We start from the raw sequence: 20,374 nt of genomic DNA on the forward strand, positions 1-20,374 counted from the left end.
TAGAGTAATGAACACGATGATACAACATAGCCGAACAAACAGGAATCCTTTTGGTAAACGTGAACTCGCCGATGGAGGCTCATGAAGGGTAATAGAAGGAAACGAGAAATGAGCTCAACACACTTGCGTTGAATATCGGGAGCCACTCACACCTCGCCTGTGTAATTTCTCGGTGCGCTCGCCGATAAAGCTCGTAATTGAGTCCCCCAGGGAAGGATTGGGCCGAGTAGGAAGGAAGGTTCAGGATAAATGAGCAACCCAAGAGGCTATTCGCGAAGAATAGCACAAAATGGAAGCGCCACCAAGCCCCGAAATGAGAAGGAGGAGAAAACATGACAACAGAGTGCATCATACATACCTGCGGGAAGGAGGTATCACTGCGGACCTTTTCGTCTCGAATTTGCCTCCTTGATGCGCAATGAAGGAGGTGTGAGTGATCTAATGTTGATGATCCGACCGAGACTCTAGAAGCGCGTGATGTTCAGAAGAAAATCGATATTCGCCGTAGGAGTTGAGGTGGTGAAAGACGGCATTGCGCCGAGCAACGAGACGGGAGGAGGGAGATGGGAGGTGGAAGAGTCAAAAGACGGGAGGGTTGAATATGAGAGAGAGGCGGTACCGAATCCAGGTGGGTGGTGAGATGCCGTCCTTGAAGTTCTTGACGATAGGCAGGTACGGGTAAGACTAGACCGCCGTGCCTTGCGCCTTCCCGAGGACCCTTTTGGTTGTGAAGGAAGTTTTTTTCTTTCTTTTTCCTTCTCTCTCGTTATTTTTTTCTTCCTCTTCCGTTTCTTGCCTTCCAGAGACGGATGTTCTCGCCCAACACCTTTATGCGTGTGGCTTATGAAAATAAATAAACAAACTTCGCCTTCGAGATGTTCAATATTAAAGAAAAGGGTAACCTGGAGCCTCGCAGCCTTCCAAACGGCCTTCACCTTCTCGTCTGCCTACAAAAAAAAAAGTCAAAAAAAAAAAATCCTCACCGTCGTTCGACAGCCTGGGAATCGCCTGACCTCGTCTGACCGGACGATTTTACCCCTCGCTCCCGGTACGCCTCGCCTTGCCGCGCTTCTTTCGCAGCCTGTCTCACCTCACCTGATCGTATTTTCTAGATTTTTCGATTTAGCCCTGTTGCTGAATTTCAAGGCTCCGATAAAACGGTGACACGCAACTTGGCGCCGACGAAGTTGCGATCCGCATCGTCGGTCAAAGGTGCAAGCGGAGTATGAGGTGACGTTGGGAAAATCATCTGGACCTGACTTAAACCGATCGGTGGATCGTCAGATGGCCCCGGGAAGTTGGACAGCCACCCCGGCCTCTTCTTAGCGCAAATCTTGAGCAGGGGAGGTCCCAGGAGGTGGCTCGAACGGGTGCGCATTCCCATGCGGAGGTGTTATTGGATGCCTCTTGTCTCACTTACTGTCACTGACACGGCGACCGCTCGTATTAATGGGTACTGTAAGTGGACAGACGAACAGACGACGACGACGATCGACAAGCCTATGCTACTTGGGATGCTGAGACCCTCATATTCATACCATGGTATCTCCCATCAATAGAGGCTATTGTCAGTCTCCCATGCGACTTCACGTATCAGGCTGTGAAAGGAAGTAGATAAGTTAGGTACTTCACACGCTGACACCCTCTCTTCTATTGGATGCAATGTCCACTTCTGAGAGTGATCAGGTGCTCTCGACTCGACCCGTACATACACTAGCAGTCGCAGAATCGAGCCCTTCCAGTCGGGCCAGCGCATCTCGGCATACGAGCTGAAGGAGGAATAGTCCTCTATTGGTGGCGATAGCTAATAATGCCCCCATCTATGCATCTTGCGACGAATAAGGATGGTGGCACACCTATTGTACTACAGCCGCCTGCCAGCTGCCCAGTTTTGTCCACGACTCTCAAATCCCGGCGCACAGTGATGAAAATCCTCAGGCGGTTTCCCGTCTTGCATGATCTCCTTCAAGCCTAGATGCAGATACACTACTCGTAATCATCGTCCGAGGCTACAAAGTCGTCATCGTCATCTTCTTCCTCGTCCTCGTCCTCGCTTTCAGATATGGGCCTCCGCCGGCGCCTAGATGATCGTCTCGCCACTGCCTTCTTCTTGGGCTTCGGTTTGGCTTTCACTGGTGCAGGTAGAGGCTCGGGTTCGGGTGAAGCTTCCATCTGATCCTCTGCATTTCCCGCGTCTTCCGCGCCATCCGAGCCGTTGACAGCATGCGACTTCTCAACATGACCGTGATCCACTTGCAGCGCGTCATCCATATCTTCATCTTCGTCGTTCTCATCCACCACTGGGAAAAAGCCAGAGGTAAACCGCTTGGGTTGTTCGACCTCTTCTTCGTCGTGTCCTTCGGGAAAGAAGCCACCTGCCATCTCCTCTTCTCTCATCTGCATCGCTTCGGCGTCCAGCTGGTTCTTGTCTTCTTCTTCGTCGGCGTGAGCGTCCTTGGTAGCCTTGGCGGCCCCATGTTTCTGGAAAACGGGAACGCTGTCGTCGACATGACCATAGTCCTGGCGAATGCGCTCGACAATCCTGAGGCCTTTCAAGAACTTGCTCCACATGCTCAACGCTGCTTTGCGTCGCTTCTCGTCCTCTTTACGCGCTCGCTCTGCCTCGTCCTTGCGGATCTCTTCCATGACCTGATCGTGATACTCCTCGGCTATGACAACACCTTGAATGACTGGGACGGCCATTCGATTGCCAAACTCAAAGTCCACAACGGCTTCGGCATAATCGATGCCGAGCCTCTTGCAGACCTTGACGGCTCCTCGGAACGGGACGTGTGCGGCGCCTTCAGGGCACATGTGCTCGGCAAAGAGATCGATATTACTTGGAGGTGTTAGCATTTGATGTCGGTCAACGAGCACGCAGACATACCCATAATTGTTCTTTGGGATGATTCCATCTTTGATAGGCGGCGGAATAATCCACTCCGTCTGCTCAAAGCTGTACAATCCTTGAAGAACCTTTTCGCCGCTGGCAGCCTCGGCCTCTGCGATCTCTCGTCGTCTGTTGGTCGTAGCCGCTCGATATGGCACCCTCTTCAGGGGCATTTCACCAGGTTTCGGTGCCCTGCCTTGCTTGTGCCATGTCTCTGCGCTCTTGACGTTGACCACGTCCTTTCTCGAGTAGACTGGTTCCGGGGAGATTTCTCCGCCCTTCCCCTTGTGGTGAAAAGTCTTGACAGGCTCTGCTGTAGGTAGCAGGGCCTCCTCGCGCTTCATGTGACGCTCGAGACAGAACTCCTTAGACTGCTTGTAGTACGCCATAGTTTCGCTACCTTCCTTGACCTCTTTCTTCTCTGGTTGGGCGCGTTTCAGATCTGTCGAATCCTCGACATCGTCCTCCTCGGTGAGCGGATGCTTCCGACTGCCCTTGGCATAGCCCTTCATAGCTAACTTGAACCAGTCGAATTGGTCGTATCGTTTAACCTTCCCGTGTCTGTTGTAAATCGGTACCTTTTCCAGTGGCATCCTCGCCCCTTTTGTACGACCTGGCCACAGCTGTTTTCGTAGATAGCGAACTGTTACGTCCTTGGCTGTGCCATCCGGAGAGAATCCAACAACATATGCCATGACTTGTTTGGCTTTTTCTGCCTTGCCCCCACGTGGTTCGAGAGACTCAACCAGTTCTCGATTAGTACCGACAATGTTCTTGACTATTGGATCCGCCGGCAGATATTTCTTCGTCACCGGCGATAGCACTTCCGTCCAATAATGTGGAAACTCCAGGTCCTTGTCAAACTTCTTCAACGCTGCGGTTGACTTTCGTGGGGTCACTGCCAACTCTACGACCGACGCATCGTCGCTGTCCGGATGCTCCAGGCCAAGCTCATCATCCGAGTCATCTATCTCAATGACGGCGCTCTTGTTACTGGCTTGTCTCGTGCCAGTTTTTCGTCCTGACGCTGCTTTTGGTGCCTGCTTTGATGTCTTCTTCACCGGGGCATTCTTAGTCGTCGTCTTCTTCGTTCCTCTTTTCGCCTTACCGCGTGTGCCATCTGCCGCCTCACTCGCTTCGTCACTGCTTTTTGGTGCCGAAGCTGCAGTCTTTTCCATCTCAGGATCTGCCTCCTCCAGCTTCGTCCAGCCGAACCCAACTGGTTGGAGATTCGCGACCATGCGTGCCTGTAACCCCAAAGCCCTCATAAGCGCGGTGAAAAGTTGCGATCCCACATCTCGACTTCCTGTGCATTCCTGGGCGCATTTCCGAAATCCTTCGAGTCCATTGATCTGCTCTCCAAACTTTTCCTCGTCTTTCCCTTCCTTCTCCCAGGCTTTTCGCAACCGGCCAAGTCGTTCAGGCGACATATATCCCCACTTTCGAATCCCGGGTGCCGTGACGCGGAAGCGTTGCCTCCACCACGCCACGAGAGCCCTCATAAGTCTGAACAGTGGATCGCCATGGCTCATATCGACAGCGCCTGCCTCCAGTCTTTCGGCGGCAGCGCCCCAGTCCCGAGACTCTTCGTCTTCGGTTTTCTTTCCTTTCCCCTTTCCTCTGGTCTTCTTCGCTGATTTGGCCGGCTTGGTCGGTGGTTGCTTTGGCTTGGTGTCTAAGCCGCTGGTCCTTCTCCATCGCTCAACTTCTTCCCACAAACGAGGAGGCACGTGAGACATCATGATCGCCTGGACTTCCTGGTCGGATATCCATGAGTTCCTGATGGCATTGTGCCAGAGAAGGTACTGAACGTGAATGCAGTGCGTCACATTGCGAACCTTCTTTTCACGCTTCGTGGGTCCCTTCTTGTCGCCGTAGGGATCAGTCATAGCGGTGCCAAGCCCGGCGTCAAGGGTGAGCTGTAGGTCTTTAGAAGTAGTCGGTGCTACCGCCAAGGTGGTCCTCGGGGCAGGAACATCCTCAAACTCGATGTCGTCGTTATCGTCATCGTCAGACGCTTCCTCCGTCTTGCGACCGTTTGCAAGAGGCACATCCTCAAAATCGCCGTCAGATAGATCGCTTAAGGAACTGGTCTCGTCGCTGTCGCTGATAGTATCAAGCGCAGCGCGGCCGACCTTGGATGACTCAGACGTGGTGGTAGCATCCAAATCGTCGTACAAAGTCGGCTTTCTGCGGCCGGAGCTGGCGGGAGTCTTCCCTTGCCCTTTGGTTACCCGTTGGCGTTTGGGGGTCTGCTTGACCGGCGACTCCTCGCGCAACCGCTTCCGCGGCACATGAGGAGGCATTATGTCGCGTTGGTGTCAGGAAAGAAACATGGCCGTGGTTCGAAAAGCGCAAGCTTTGAGAAGCTTTGCAGGGGAGATGCGACAGGACCGTTAACAACGTCATTGATTCGCGAGAAACGCGCAGGTACGCGACCCACTTTAGGGGTCCGGGGACCCGCTAGATCGGATCCGATTAAATACTGGGTCACATCCGGGGATCGTTTGGATCGCCCCTCCATTAGCTCCGGCTCCTCGCCGTTATTTCCATGTCTCTCAATAAGAGCAGTTTGGATGACCAATATCCACAGAGATATTTGCCTTCCCTCGGCATATGGCGGAAGCTTCAATGACTTTGTGATCCAGAATGCCAAATTAGCTCACATCATGGTAAAGTTGCGACTTTGGTTAGTGAGCCATGGCCCATTATGGATCTTACCCTTTCAGGCTGCCAGTGGCCACGCACACGCTGTACTTGGCGCCTGCGCACAGCGGTTGCCCCGCTGACAGCGACCCGCGGATTGAGTCAACTTAACTGAGCGAAACCCGCCAACTGGCGCCTTCCAGACCCTTCCGCCGCCATTTCTCATCAACCCGACATCGCCATCTCCGATACTGCCACCCTTCAGCCTCGTGCCACTCACTGCGCCCACCTTGAGGTCTACGCAAGCACAACACACCTCCGAAGACTGTTTAATGGTATAGATAAATAGACAGGGACGACAAACACGTCATCGCAATGGCATCCTCATCCACCCCCGAAGAGACGAGCTACGTCAAGATGGACGAATCCAAAGACGGCTTCGACGAGACCCTCGTCGGCAAACACTGCGAATACGAATACTGCAACCAGCTCGACTTCCTCCCCTTCTTCTGCCAAAGTTGCAAACACACCTTTTGCCTCGACCACCGATCGGAAACCACACACAAGTGCGCCAACGCCGGCGCCTGGGCCGAACGCCGGCGAAAGGCGGAGCTCGCGAAACCCTCCTACGGCCAAGGCCGCCAACTGCGCGACACCGTCACCCAGAAGCCCTGCGCATCACCGACCTGTAAGACCACCATCGGCACTTCGCTAGTGACCGGCGTCCACTGCCCGGGCTGCAATCGCGACTACTGCCTCAAGCACCGCCTGAAAGAGGACCACGACTGCAAGAACCTCGTTCCGCTCGGCGCGCGGCCGGGGTCACAGATTGACGTCGCAGCGCGGACAAAGAGCGCATTCGACAAGTTAAAGGCCTGGGGAAGCGCAAAGAAGGAACAAGCTGGCAGAGCACTACCCAAACCGAAACCCACGTCTGCGTCCGCGCGCCTGATAGCTGTGAACAATCTTAAGAAGACGGCAAAGGGCGACGATAAGCTGGCGCAAGAGAAGAGAGTCTACCTATACGTCGAAGCAGAAGCGGCAACCGCAAAAGCAAAGTTCCCCAAGGGCGAGTTCTTCTTCTCCAAGGATTGGGTGGTGGGCAGGGTGCTGGATGAGGCTGCGAAACGATTACAAGTGGAGAACCTCAACAACCGATCGTCGAACGAGCAAGACAAGCTACGGGTATTCCACGTGGAGGGAGGGCGACTTCTGGAGTTCAACGAAAAGGTTGGGGCTTCGCTGGTTAGCGGTAACACCGTCGTCCTACTCCGCGGTGTTGGGCCGCCGCCGGACCTCATGGAGGTTTAGCGAATGATGATGACTTGATGAATATGTTCATAGTGGCATTTTCCGTATATACCCTCAATTACACACCACACGCCGCCAAATCTAGGCCGTGCCAATCGCTTCCTTTCATGCCATGTCCCGTGAATTGGAGATGTCCTTCATGCGCCAAGCCAAATCCGATTGAGTTGTGATCCAAGTCATCCTAAACGCCACACCTACAGTTCCTTTTCCTTTGGCCTCTTCGCCAACAGGTCTTCACGACCAGTGGCTGGTGCATTGCCAACAAAGTCCTTGCCACCATACGACTCAAAGCCCTTGTGGAAGATCCACTCCACGGCGTTCTCGACCGGCTCGTCGAAGAGGCTGGGCAAGAAGGGTACGACAGCAAGGCCGAGACCAATCGGGCCCCAGGTTCTAATTTTTGGGTTCTTTGCGTTCTTGAGGGCTCGACCAGAGTACCTCACGACGCTGTGGATGGTGAAAGCCGGGAGACCCATACTGGCAATGCTCTGGAAGATGCCTCGCTGGATCATGACAGTCCTGTAGTCGTCCAGCGGTGCAACCTTGCCACCCGGGACCACTTCGCTGGGATGCGTCGCATCTGACACGGCATCCGGCAGTCCCGTGATCTTTGCTTGACGCGCCGTAAGCTGAAGGTGCGGGTTAAGTACACGCTGGTTAGCCCAGTACGCCTTGTAGCCTTCGTAGCTGACATCGCCGAGGATGTAGAGCCACGATATTCCGTAGGCGGTGCGGACGAGACCTGGATGCGCGACGGGCCGGAAGGATTCGCCAATATCAGAGGTGTATGCGACGTATCGGTGAGCGGACATCATGATGGTGCGGATACGCGTCACGTAGGCGGCATAACGGACGTTGGACTCGGTGGACTCGGGCGCACTGTCGCAAGTCAACTCAGCATTCTAGTTCCGTCGCAACGGTCGGCACTCACTACCCGTCCACCAGCTCGTCGAAGAAGTTATCCTCTCTGTCTGACTTGTCGACTATCTTCTGCAGCGCTGCCGGCAGCTTCTCGCGTGCCGGCAGCTTATTGGGGTCGAACGTCTTGGCGCCATCTTCCTTTGGCGACTCTTTCGGTTGTTCCGGTGTCTTGTCCTGGCTTCTTCCCCACATATTGTATACTTTTGGTGTTGATGTACGGATTACTTCGTCTGAATCTGAGCTACTACCCACGTTCGCTTTTGGGGGGTTGACAGCTTTATGTGTGCATGGATGGCGACAGTGCTGGGGGAAGGGAGGCTAAAGTCAGTCGCCCTGCGCCAGCGTGCCGGAAATGCCCGCGGCATGAATCTTCTGGTGTCGGTTGTGACGTCGGCTGCTGCTTGGTTCAGAAAGGTGCATCGGGAGCTTCAGCCACCGGGGCATTTGCATAAACTTATCCGTCTGTGGCGCAGTGGCGGTACGGAGGTACACATCAGTGGCTGAAAGCCCCCGCTATCCCGATACTAGGTAGGTACTCGCCAGAGGCTCAGAGCCGAACCTTAGGTAATAGCCTGACAATCCAGGCACGACACTCTTCAGCTTCCGAACGAATTTCGAGCTCCGAGTATCGACATCCACGACGAATCTCATCCATCTCCAATTGCCTCCACCCTATCGAACCAATTCACCCCCGAAGGCTCGCAAACCCCCTAATACCGCCAAAATGGTTCAGATGTACACTATCGCCGGCCGCCAGATCGGCTCCCACTACGTATGTCGCTATTCCGAGCGCGCCTCCGCTGCTCCCTGCAACTCCCGAACCCGAACCGGGCCCCCGAGAATCATCCAAAGGCTAACCTTTCTTCCGCGCAGCTGGCCATGGGCGTCCTCGCGACCCTCTTCGGCGGCGCTTTCTACGGCACCAGCGGCAGCAAGCCCAAGGCCACTGCCACTCCCCCCATCAACGCATCCAGCTCCGACGAGGCCGACTTCATCAAGTGCGTCATTTCCCCTGGACGAACACCAATCCCCCATTTGCTGACGAGGAGACAAAACAGGAAGTTCTTGGACAGCGCGGACAAGGACGAGAAGGCGAAACACTAGACGGGCGATATTCCGGGCGAAGTCAATGGTCTTTTTGCGACCTAGTGTATTCATAGAGGGCTTGGCTGATGGGAATGAAGACATTTTCTGACCAGCAAAAACACGACGAACGACATGTACCGCGAGGGTGACTTGAAAGTCGATATCAATACGCATTTCTTCACGATCTTGTTCCAGCGACAAATAGCATGGACGCCAGACGGATGATTCAATTGATAGGAAGGGTTTACCAGGGGACCAATCTGAACTCGCCGTCTTCAAACTCGCAAAACGTTCCCGAGGCAATGACGCCCCTTTCTGACTCTAATAGTCGCACAAAGACTTCCGCCCCATCCACCGGCTCTTTGGTGCCGCGAAATCCGTTGAAAGCTGTCTTGCAATGCCCGGGACTAGTTGCCCAGAAGACGACTTTGTCATCGGATGTCCTTCGTTCTTCGGCCAGGTGAAGTTGCAGGGTCAGCATGTTCAACGCAGCCTTTGCCATGCAATAGTTGATGGAGGCTGCTGGCGGAAGCTGTGTTGTGTGTGAGACAAGCTTGCTACCGAAAAGCATTGGAAAGTGAGATGTGCTTACCTCCCCATTTGCTGTTCTTGTCATGCTGCCTCGAGCACTCGAGGTCATGATGACTCGAGGATATTCGGCTCTGTGAAGAAGCGGAAGGAATGCTTGAGTGACGATGAGATTTGACGTGACACAATTTGCGAGCACAGAGTTGGTCGCGGACCGGACATCGGGGAGGTCAAGTGATTCAGCAACAGTGATTCTGGCGGCGTTATTGATCAGAACTATTATCATTAACTACCCGGATTTGCAGTGAGAAAGTAGGTGGTAACTCACCATCTAGTTTGCCATACTTCTCTTCGGCGATGGTGGCAGCGGCTATAATACTTGCATCATCCTCGATGTCAAAGGGTAGTACCACTAGAGCTTCTTGAACACCAATGTCTCTCCATTTGCGAACCGCTTCTTCGCCAGACTCATGTGTGCGACATCCGACGAGGATGGTGGAGTTGGGAACTCGACCGGCGATCGCCTGGACAATACCAAACCCGATTCCTCTATTCGCGCCGGTGACAAGAATGATAACCATAGTGACTGCAGTGAAGCACAAGATGCTTGGCGTCGGAATTCGTGCAATACACTCTAGGATTGCTTTTATATCATCACGCAGCGCCTTCAAGGTGAAGCTCGCTGCAAGTCAATCACCGGACTTAGTCAGTCGTATAGCCATAAACCCGAAGTTGGCACCGGGCCGGCGGAGCAGGTTGAGTAAGCCCGATACGGCGCCAGTAAACTCTACCCACATCGCCCGAGCCCGTTTCGGCCCCAGTCACGGCATTACTCCGTGCCGGGGCTCATGACAAGCCGATACATCATTAGACGCGGAGCTGATGCGGATCTTTTGCGGTCTATTTCTCAGCTGGAAGTAACGGAAAACTACTATTAAGAGACAAAAGGCAAATCGTAGGGATTTTTAGGTGTTTGCTGCAAACATGTTTCCCGATTCAATTGGGGCCGTAGGGGTTAGAACCTAATTTAGCTCGGCAAAGTAGTATCAATGATAGTCAACTCACCACGAACAACAACCAAGAACATATGTGTGCAAATAGAGCATCTTCACCATGACAACCATTGAAGAGACAAACATCAAGCCCGTTGCGACACCAGTCGAGGTAAGATTATCCTTTAACGCTCGTAATGAGAGCCAACTACTCAGATCTACATGTTAACGTCGCGTAGATAGGCGATCGTCTCAGTACGACGCCAGCATCGAGTCCAAATTCAAGCAGGGTGAGCATCCCATACTTCGTTGACATCCTTTTTATGCTGCTAAAGGTTTAGTCTGCAGGTGGGCATCTCAATCATTCAATACGACCCCGCTCTCGCCTCCCTCATCGGCCCAAGCCCAACCCACGCCCTCCTCCTCTCCTCCGTAGACACCTCAGCCAACGCCTTCTTCCACCGCGGATGCGTATACGTCTCCTCCCGGAAAGAGCTATGGACGACCTCCGCCCCTCTAGCAGCAACGGACCCCACGCGGCCCCCCACGATCCTCATGTCAAAGGTCAACATTGAGCCCAGCAAAACCAACGATACACTCTCCGTGAAATGGGCCAAGATGCGCCCGCCCCCAACCATGCCCATGCCCGCGGGCGGCTGCGCAGTCGGAGACGACGTCGCCGTCTGGTGTTCCCAGGGGACCATGGCCTTGCAGACGGGCGGCGTGCTGATGATGCAGGCGGGTAGACCCCCGCAGCGCGTGGCGTCCGGCTACTATGGCCACGATTTCAACTCCCCACACAGCGCGGCCGTCTCGCCCCTCGATAACGGCATCTGGTTCACGGATCCGTGCTGCGGGCATGAGCAGGACTTTAGGGCGCGTCCTCAGCTGCCGCCGCAGGTGTATCGCTGGGAGCCGAAGACGGGGGAGGTGAGAGCTATGGCGGATGGGTTCAAGCGGCCGACTGGGATTACGATTGACGAGGAGTTTTCGACGGTGTATGTTGCGGATGCTGGTGGCGTGCGTGTTGATGGGAGCCTCGACTTGACCGAGTGAGTTCTTTGTTTTTCCGGTTCACCTCTTCAGCTCCGACTAAGTTATTCGAGACCGCGGGGTATCTACGCTTTTGATATTATGAAGCGAAGTGGTTCTGTCTTCTTGGCGAATAGGCGGTTGTTTGCCCTAGCTAGGAGGGGTGCTCCCATGCACCTCATGTGCGAGAACGGCAACGTGTGGGCGGCTTGTAGCGACGGCATTGAGATTTGGAGTAATGGCGGTTCATTACTTGGCGCGATTTTGGTTCCAGGCAAGTTTGAACGCTCTACATCTGAGATCTTTTTTTGTGCTCCAGAATATGCTAACATGGCTTTCTCTGACAGGTGGTGTCATGAGCTTCTGTCGCGGGCCAGATGACACAGTCTTTATCTGTGCCGAGCAGAGGTTGTGGAGACTTCAGCTTTCCGGTGATTATTCAGTTGCTAGCCCGGAGTTGCTTTGAGCTACAGTGATGTGACCATAAAGACTGACCTGGCATGAGGGTGTGGCTATTAAAAGTCTTTCTGATATCTACGCTTACTTTCAAGGGGGCGAGGGAGTTGCCGGCAGCATGGGTGCCGGAGGCCTAGGTAGGAACTAGCGTGGTACAGATGTCGCATCGTAAGAAAATTCTTCACTCGGCTCGTAGTGTGTTTCGAATCGAAAGATGAGGCACTTGACTGCAAGATAGTAGGCGGGGGGGATGGGCAAGGTCCTGAACGTCTGTTACTGCCTCTCAAAGTCGATGTAGCCGGAGCGAAGTTCAACAAAAACTAAGTACAATATTATTCCTTTGGTTCTATACAAGCCTTCAAAACTGAATCTATTGAGCTGGACGACCATGATTCTTGAGTAATATAATTATGGGGAAACTGGTAGTCTTACCCACGCGTGGGGGACCTGCCAGCCTGGTTGATTTCGTCTCGCCATGTCATGGAAACAACAGGAGTCTTTAATCTACTGATCAGACAATCAGAAAAGGCAACGGCTGGTGTCTTTGCTTCCTGGGCACTTAAAGGTGATCTGCATGCGATGCCACAAGTTAGTCGTTGTGAAGGACTGAGTCTCAGCTCTATACCGAGTTTTTCTAACACAAGATTGTAGTTGATGGGACCGCTCAACCATGTTGCCACTTTGACCGGAGGATCCAGTGTTGGTATACCACCTGGCGGGCGCACCCAAGTAAGAGTGCTCGCTCTGTACGATTGTTCTAGTTAGATTGGGACATATTGGAAATTGAAATGGATTGTATGAGCATGTCATGGGTGACTACGTAAAAGTTAGAGGAGACAGTCATCAACGTCGTAAAATGATAGTATACTCCTTGTTTGTCATAGATCACATTTTCTAATCACAATCGATTTTATATTTCTCTTCATTCATGTGACTATAGAGACTTTGTGATCCTTCCGTTTAAACCATCGTGGTATCATATCCTACCTCCAAGCCCAATATCCCAAACGGTATGAGGCCTCATGCTGTGAGCCCCGAGAAATGTAAGAGAATGCGGGAGGAGTCGGCGTAGTATTTGGCCATGCCATGGAATGAATAGATGCACGAGAACAAGATCCGCAGCCAATATTATAGAATTCCTTTCCTCACACAAGCACATACGACCACACCCATCGGAGAATTCGGGATCCCGTCCGCTCTCCCATAGACAAGCCGATGAGGGCCAGATTAGTAGTTGAGTCGGTGACGATCAGCGAATACCTGGTGTTGTATGTTTTTTGTTTTCGTTTTCATTTTGTTGTTCAGTCCCATACCAGTCAGGTCTGATGGTGGGCGACGGTGGTCGACACGGTGGGTCAGCAAACTCGACAACCGTTAGTATGTAAGCCAAAAGGCCTGGAACTATTTTATTTATTTCAACAAGGACTACCTCCATCAATATATACTCTAGAAGCCTCCTTGCCCAGTCGTATCTAGCCGTCTACACACACCGAACTCCTGCAACATCTGTCCGACGACAACCATGCCCCCTATTGCAGGAGTAAAGCAAATCGCCGCACCAATAATGACATACAGATAGAACGACGTCTCAATGATGCGGAAATATTTCGCAACCAGCCAGTCTATCGCCCGCTGCATGAAAGTCGCCCTATCAAGGGCATATGCTATCGCGTCGTTGGCACGAATCTTGTAAACGCCGTGAATCTCAGAGGGAAACACCGTAAGCATCCTGATGATGGGCCCCATGACGATACCAAAGATGAGCCAACTGAGGATCCATACTTGCTGGTAGATGGTGCTATGCCCGGGGCTGAACCCGGTCACGCCCGCGACGAGGATAGCTGGGATCAGGAGAAGTACCGTCGTGACGGCAAAGTACGACGCATGAGCCGCTTGAGAGGGCCAAAAGGTCCGCAACGGCTCCTTGATGCTATCGAGGTCGACGCTGGCAACCATACCGGAGAACCTGCCCCCTAACCTCTTCGCCTTGTCGAGGTCGGGGGTATGTACGAGGTAGATACAGTTATACTCTGGCGTGACAAGAAGCGCAATCAGGTTGACGAGGGACATGAACGCATAGGGAGCCACAGTCACGCCAAAGGCGGCGTAGCCATATCGCTGGAGCTGGTCGCCCTGCGTGCGGTAGACGGTCGTCACGCCCCACGCAGCTTGGCCCAAAGCGAATAACGCCTTGGGGACGTTGTACGTGCTGCCCAGCTGGATGTTAGAGCGGTCGAGGTAGGCGGCCCCCGAGCCCGGCGGTGGCATCAGCGGCGTGCCTACGGGCACCTCGACCAAGATGAAGCCCTTGGGAAGGACGCAGGTCCCGTGGATAGTCCGGGAAGAGTGCACCCACCGACCAGCGCCGCGAAAGCGAGACCGATACCATGCAGGGGTGGGGATATCGTACCTTTCAGCATGAACAAAGTTAGTCAAACAAAATAAATGCCTAGTGATTTGAAATGCTGCAATACTCTTAAGTCGGGAATCTTCTTGGAACTTACCAGCTTCGCGCCCTCTCAAAGTTCATCCGTCTCAGGGACGTTTCTATCCACGAGACCTTGGACCTTTCCGTCTCGTCGACGACCATGCACAGCGCGCCGGCCCTGATGGCCCGGCTCAGCTCGTCGCGCCTGACTGTGCCGGCGTGGGAGAGCAGCCAGCGGGCGGCACGCAGGGAGCCGGTGCTGGGTAGGAAGAGAGCCGTCAGGACGGTGAAGCAGGTCTCGAGAATGGATTCGCCGGGTCGGCTAGGGAGGGTAAGGGCGTGGACAAAGTAGTTTGTTGCGTAAAAGATGACAAAGTCAGTCCAGATGGGAGGCGTGCAGATGAGTCTTGGGTCGCCGTGGTTGACGGTTCCCGGCGGGACGGTGATGGTGATGTTCATCGTTGGCCCTGATGTTTTGTATAATTCAGACGCATGTCCCTGAAAGTGCAACTAAAGCAAGAAGCTTGGTGTAACAGAATATCTCAAAGGAAACGAAGAGACGGAAAACGACTAAGGAAAGGGTTTGAGTCCCGGGGCACCGAGGTCCGGTATACAGAGCGTCTACGTCAGTTGAGAAGAAAGCTCAGCTCTCTCCAGAGACGACTCGCAGTTTCAAAGCCTTTGCCAATATGGTGGAACTTTGTAAGTCGACAGAACTCATCTGTCCGTGTATCTTGTAAGCCCGTCACACCAGGCAGTGACCTGTAGTGGGAGGAGGGGAAAACACATTGTCACCGAGTAAGTCTCAAGCAAATGGACATGACAAAATCCCGAATTCCCATCACACATGAACGTCAGGGGCGAATAAGAAAGATCCGACGGCTGAGTCTACCGAGATGATGTTGAAACGACTTCTCAGCTCAGACTCGTCGGATTGGCTACTCCCATTCGCCCAAAGTTCAGCAGGAGATGGAACAAGCTCCGGCGCATAGAGACGCTGCAGCTGGCAAGACCCTTGCTCCCCGGCAGGGCTTATCTTATCAGTTGCGAGCCATCTTTCCTTACCTTAGTCAGCAGATTTGCACTTTAATGAGACGCGTCAAGACGCGTCTTCCGCGGGGCATTCCATTTCGAGGAGACATCTCACTCTAGAGAATCTCCAGAAACTTGCTTTTCCAACATCTTGGACGTAACAATGGCACCTGCAGCTGTTGAATCCGCAAACATGTCTGTTCTCGAGAACCCTACGAAGCAGAATGGCGCTGCCCCTGCCAAGCGCCACGAGGAATTTCAGTACCTAGATCTTGTCCGCGAGATCCTCGAGGAGGGCGAGCACCGTCCGGACAGGTAAGCAGAAGAAGCAAACCCAAGCAAGGAGCACCATGGGTTGACACAGTTATCAGAACTGGCACCGGAACCTACTCAATCTTTGCCCCGACTCCCCTCAAGTTCTCCCTCAACAAGGACGGCGAGCCTCTCCTTCCCCTCCTCACAACGAAGCGTGTCTTCCTCCGCGCAGTCATCGCTGAACTCCTGTGGTTCGTCGAGGGCAACACATCGTCGCTCGCCCTGAGCGAAGCAGGCGTCAAGATCTGGGACGGCAATGGATCGCGCGAGTTCCTCGACAGCGTCGGTCTCTCACACCGCGAAGTCGGCGACCTCGGCCCCGTGTACGGCTTCCAATGGCGCCACTTTGGCGCCGAGTACGTGGACTCCAAGACGGATTACACGGGCCAGGGCGTCGACCAACTGGCTGAGGTCATCCACAAGCTCAAGACGAACCCTTACGACCGCCGCATCCTCCTCAGCGCGTGGAACCCAGCGGACCTGAAGAAGATGGCGCTCCCGCCTTGCCATATGTTTGCGCAGTTCTACGTCTCGTACCCGCGAGCCCGCGGCACCGCGCCTGCAAACGAGGCGGAACAGAAGGAGAAGCCAAAGGGTCACCTTCACTGCCAGCTGTACCAGCGGTCCTGCGACATGGGACTCGGGGTCCCCTTCAACATTGCCAGCTACGCGCTCCTCACGCACATGATTGCGCGGGCGTGCGACCTGGTACCGGGGAGCCTCACGCACGTCATGGGCGACGCGCACGTCTACGCGGACCACGTGGACGCGCTCAAGGTGCAGCTGGAGCGGGAGCCGAGAGACTTCCCGCTGCTGGAGATCAACAACAGGGAGCCGGGGTGCAGCATTGACGGGTGGAAGGTTGAGGACTTTGTGGTCAAGGGGTATGAGCCGCATAAGACGATTGCCATGAAGATGTCTGTGTGAGAGCCGACGAGGCCTATGCGTCGTGGCGCGCGGGGTGGGCAGGGGAATGACAGGTTTTGGTTTTTGATTTAATCTTTAGGGAGGGAGGGGTTTGGTTTTTTGGCCCTTTGGATGGCTCGGCATTGGGAGTTGGGATCGGAACTTGCATTAATGAAGTGCGACACACCCTCAGCATGTGGCATGAATATGAGGGAGCAGCAGTCAGCATTGAAGGAAAAGTATCTTCTTTTCTTGTCTACCTTGGATGGTCTTGGGGGAAATCAATCAGAATTGAACGGCGAGCTTGCTTGATTTGCATTGATTGTCCTTGACGGAAGGAACTGGTCATTTTGTGTTTACTGAAATACCGGTACCCAATCAAGTCACATTGAATCGTCAACTTCGTTTACTGGCATTACGCTGAATGCATGTCCGATTCAACAGAGTGATCCAATTGCAAAACGGATATGAAACTTATCCGTAAATGACAGCTGCGAGTTGATGCAACCCACGTAGAGAAGCTTGGGCCAGGCAACCCCAAGAGTCCGGGCGCTTGGGAACTTCAAGGTACCGAACCCAAAGATGGGCACTTTGGTAAGGTACCTTTAGTATGGTAATGTAGGTAGGGGGCAATGAAGGCCAACGGTGGTACCGGGGGGGACCCTTCTAATCGCAGCTCATTGGATGCATAAACAAGTGACATGCAACCTTGGCGCATCTCCCTCGAAAAGTTGAACCGCATGTGCTGGCTGAATAAGCCGTGCTACAATCCCAATTCGTACGGCCCTCGCTTCGCTTGCAGCTAAACACTTGCGCTTTCCCACATTTTCCCGCTCCCAGCTTGCTCCCTCCTCTTCCTTAACCAAAACTCCCCCCCTTCAATTACTTTCTACACGGATACAACGATTCTTCCAAACCACACCACGACACCCAGACCACCACTGGCGGCCCCCTCGGCCCCCCTTCATCCGATTAAACATCCTCCCCGCCGCGTCTTGCACATATTCACATTACCTCAATACACGGGCTTTTGTCCACCGAGCGAAACCCCCATTCGTCGCAAACCGCGGTTTCGGTGGTGGTGGTGGACGCGTGCGTCGAGGATCGGGAGGTTAGTCCCCAAAACGAAAAAAGAGAGGGTAAAATAAAAGAAGTCTTCCATCCACCATGTCGGACCACGACCACACCCAAGAGGCACACCACGACGCCGCCCACGAACTCCACCACGCCTCCCAACAACCCGACGTCCTCCCCGGCGGCCCGGACCCGGACGTCACCGGCAGCCCCGTCGGCGGCACACCCAAGGAGCGTCACTCCCTTACCCTGGACCAGCGACGCGCCCTCCGCCGCTGGGCCAACGCCCAAACAATCCGCCCCAGTCACAAGGCCTGCATCGACTGGTTCTACGCCCAATATGGCCAGCACATCTCCCAGTCCACCGTCTCTCACTCCCTGAGCCCCAAATACTCTCGTCTCGATGGCGACAACCCCCAGCTGAGCGGCAGCCGCCTGCGCTTCGGCAACTGGCCCGATGTCGAGAAGCTCGTCCTGCGATGGTACCAGCAGGTCCAGGCTACCGGCCGCCACCCGACCAACGAGGAGCTCGGCGAGAAGGCCAAAGCAATCTTCACCGCCCTCCCGCGCTACAAAGACGAGACACCCCCCGAGTTCTCCCCCGGCTGGATCCACCGCTTCAAGAAGCGCTACGGCCTGCTCATACGCCGCCAGCGCCGCCACGGGGACGGCGGCATCAACCCGGCTGATGACATCGCCTACCTCGCCGACTGCGTGCCCCGCCTCATGGCCCTCTCCGCCGAAACCTCCCCCGCCGCCATCCGCGAAGCCATCCTCCGCGCCCTCGGCGTCGAAGCGAGCCTCCAAGTCTGCGCCCTCGTCCGCGACGAGGTCCTGCGCCGCCTGAGCGCCGGCGGGCCCGCGACGACGAATCCCATGTCGCCGAACTCGGCCGTCCAACATACCCCCGACCCGCACAGCGCCGACACAAGCCTCGTTGGCCCGCCGCCGCCGCCTCCGCCACCGGGAAGCGACACACCCATGTACGGCGACGAGGATCCGGATATTGTCCTTCAGAACGCGTTGCGCCAGCTGCAGCAGGAGGAGGCCGAGGCCGAGGCCACGGCGGCCGCCGCGAGAGAGGAGCGCGAGCAGCGAGAGCGCGCGCAGGGGACCGCTGCGGCGGCGCTCGCGACGCCCGCCGTGCAGAGGGTCGTATCGGCGTCGAACCGGTTCATGCCGTCTACGCCGGAGCTGAACCTGACGCCCATCAAGAACGACGACCCGGTCTCGGCCAACGAGCGGCCGCTGCGGTGCCCGTTTTGCGTGAATCAGCGTATGCTTAGGACGATTAAGGAGGCTGTCGAGCATATGTCTACGCACGTTGTTGTCTAGGGGAAGTTGCCTTGCAAGAGACTGGAAAGGGTATTGAAGGTGTGAGCTTTAGCAAAAAGGAGCAGTGTGATTATTGAACGGAAAATGGAGATCCCCTAGAGAGGGTTTTTTGGGACAGTTGGTAATCCATGTTTCGGACTTGCCAACGTATATCAGGAGGATTGTTATAGAAGGCGATGGACCAGTCACCACTTTCACAAAACGAAAAAAAGGCCTTTTGCTGTCGGATATGGGAATGCAGGTATCAGGGGAGGGAAAAAGCACAGTCACGTTGCGCGTGTGTAGCTGTGTATATAGGTGTATGAGTGCCGGGGGGGGGGGGTGTCGCTACTCTTTGTAATCTACTATTACACAAGGTACCTTAATGATGAATCGTATGAACGCCATTTACTACTCTTCGGCATACTGCACAGCTAGTCTAGCTGTTACCATGTATCCCATGTAAATACATATCTTAGGACTGACTCGTCCTACCCCAATCACCTATAAGGTAGTTATCAAAACATGCAAAAGCCAAAAAGCTCAGCTCCCCCCTACAAGAGAGGGCTTACGAAAAGATCCTCGGGGGCCCATACCGACCTCTGCTGTCCTGTGAAATGAAGCAAGGGCTTTTTTTTTCTTTTTCTTTTGTACAAGAGAAGAAAAACTGGGACTCAAAACCGTGACCCGTAGGTGCGGAGCGATTCAAGAAACGAGCTGACTTTCCCCGCCACGCTACGGGCCTTGGTGATGGAATGGGGCAGGTATTGTTATTCAGTATAGAGGGTATCGAGGGGCGGAGGGGGGGTTTGGAACAAGCTGGAGACGGGTAGGTTCTGATGTATGTATTCATCTGAAGGAGGTTTTCGGTTGGCAAGCTGTCGAGGTAGGTGATGGAGGCTCGTGCACATGGTCTGAATCCTCACGCATATCCAGAGTAAGGCTCATTGAACAGGCTCGTCTTGATTCATCTCTGGCTAAAATACGGGTATAGGGCCCGTCCCTTGCTCGTCTGTCCGAACCTCATCCTCATTCGTCCTCACGTTCGTTCGCTCAATGTCAGAGGGATCCCCAGAACCGGTCTCTCTTCCCGTGCACTTTGCCCGAGTACTGAGGACCAGGCCACCGAGGGGAAATCCTGTTGAGAAAGGGCCTCGTGCTAAAATAAAAAGATTTGTGACAGCTCAAGTCAGCCGTCTAACCAATAAACGCCCGCCAATGTCCTCTCTCCGTGGTCCTCGTGGTGGAAACAAATCCGTCTTGCGTCTTTTTGAGAAACTCTTGGACAGATATAAACCCTCGAGGGCTGTATCAATACTTCTTTTTCCCCATCATCAACGTCAATAACCATCAAAAAAAGAAAATCGTAAGTGGGGACCCTTTCGAGGGCCAAAGAAGTGTAGAAAAAAGGGAGCGTAGCCGCTTGCGCGAAGGAGAGTCGAT

The 20,374-nt window shown here is 54.2% G+C and overlaps 8 protein-coding genes across 8 annotated transcripts; 4 read left to right on the plus strand and 4 right to left on the minus strand.

The window, feature by feature from the left end:
- Window positions 1–1,986: 1,986 nt before the first annotated feature.
- On the minus strand, window positions 1,987–5,196 carry N0V96_007353 (uncharacterized protein; the record flags this gene model as incomplete). The annotated part of the gene is made up of 1 exon (XM_053191493.1): window positions 1,987–5,196. The coding sequence occupies one exon, from the start codon at window positions 5,194–5,196 to the stop codon at window positions 1,987–1,989; it is 3,210 nt and encodes a 1,069-aa protein (XP_053051055.1).
- Window positions 5,197–5,911: 715 nt separating this feature from the next.
- On the plus strand, window positions 5,912–6,847 carry N0V96_007354 (uncharacterized protein; the record flags this gene model as incomplete). The annotated part of the gene is made up of 1 exon (XM_053191494.2): window positions 5,912–6,847. The coding sequence occupies one exon, from the start codon at window positions 5,912–5,914 to the stop codon at window positions 6,845–6,847; it is 936 nt and encodes a 311-aa protein (XP_053051056.1).
- Window positions 6,848–7,041: 194 nt separating this feature from the next.
- On the minus strand, window positions 7,042–7,960 carry N0V96_007355 (uncharacterized protein; the record flags this gene model as incomplete). Its single annotated transcript, XM_053191495.2, has 2 exons — window positions 7,042–7,726; window positions 7,779–7,960. The coding sequence occupies 2 exons, from the start codon at window positions 7,958–7,960 to the stop codon at window positions 7,042–7,044; spliced, it is 867 nt and encodes a 288-aa protein (XP_053051057.1).
- A 532-nt stretch (window positions 7,961–8,492) lies between these two features.
- On the plus strand, window positions 8,493–8,872 carry N0V96_007356 (uncharacterized protein; the record flags this gene model as incomplete). Its single annotated transcript, XM_065758000.1, has 3 exons — window positions 8,493–8,540; window positions 8,642–8,766; window positions 8,827–8,872. The coding sequence occupies 3 exons, from the start codon at window positions 8,493–8,495 to the stop codon at window positions 8,870–8,872; spliced, it is 219 nt and encodes a 72-aa protein (XP_065613523.1).
- A 226-nt stretch (window positions 8,873–9,098) lies between these two features.
- N0V96_007357 (uncharacterized protein) lies at window positions 9,099–9,963 on the minus strand (the record flags this gene model as incomplete). Its single annotated transcript, XM_053191497.1, has 3 exons — window positions 9,099–9,386; window positions 9,447–9,658; window positions 9,711–9,963. 3 exons carry the CDS (start codon window positions 9,961–9,963, stop codon window positions 9,099–9,101), a joined length of 753 nt encoding a protein of 250 aa, XP_053051059.1.
- A 532-nt stretch (window positions 9,964–10,495) lies between these two features.
- N0V96_007358 (uncharacterized protein) lies at window positions 10,496–11,430 on the plus strand (the record flags this gene model as incomplete). Its single annotated transcript, XM_053191498.1, has 2 exons — window positions 10,496–10,546; window positions 10,723–11,430. 2 exons carry the CDS (start codon window positions 10,496–10,498, stop codon window positions 11,428–11,430), a joined length of 759 nt encoding a protein of 252 aa, XP_053051060.1.
- Window positions 11,431–13,308: 1,878 nt separating this feature from the next.
- Window positions 13,309–14,749, minus strand: N0V96_007359 (uncharacterized protein; the record flags this gene model as incomplete). The annotated part of the gene is made up of 2 exons (XM_053191499.2): window positions 13,309–14,272; window positions 14,367–14,749. 2 exons carry the CDS (start codon window positions 14,747–14,749, stop codon window positions 13,309–13,311), a joined length of 1,347 nt encoding a protein of 448 aa, XP_053051061.2.
- Window positions 14,750–15,515: 766 nt separating this feature from the next.
- TMP1 (Thymidylate synthase) lies at window positions 15,516–16,564 on the plus strand (the record flags this gene model as incomplete). The annotated part of the gene is made up of 2 exons (XM_053191500.1): window positions 15,516–15,637; window positions 15,694–16,564. The coding sequence occupies 2 exons, from the start codon at window positions 15,516–15,518 to the stop codon at window positions 16,562–16,564; spliced, it is 993 nt and encodes a 330-aa protein (XP_053051062.1).
- Window positions 16,565–20,374: the final 3,810 nt, after the last annotated feature.

This window comes from Colletotrichum fioriniae (genome assembly GCF_027942845.1).
Source record: "Colletotrichum fioriniae strain IMI 355084 chromosome Unknown scaffold_8, whole genome shotgun sequence".
NCBI classification, from domain to species: Eukaryota; Fungi; Ascomycota; class Sordariomycetes; order Glomerellales; family Glomerellaceae; genus Colletotrichum; species Colletotrichum fioriniae.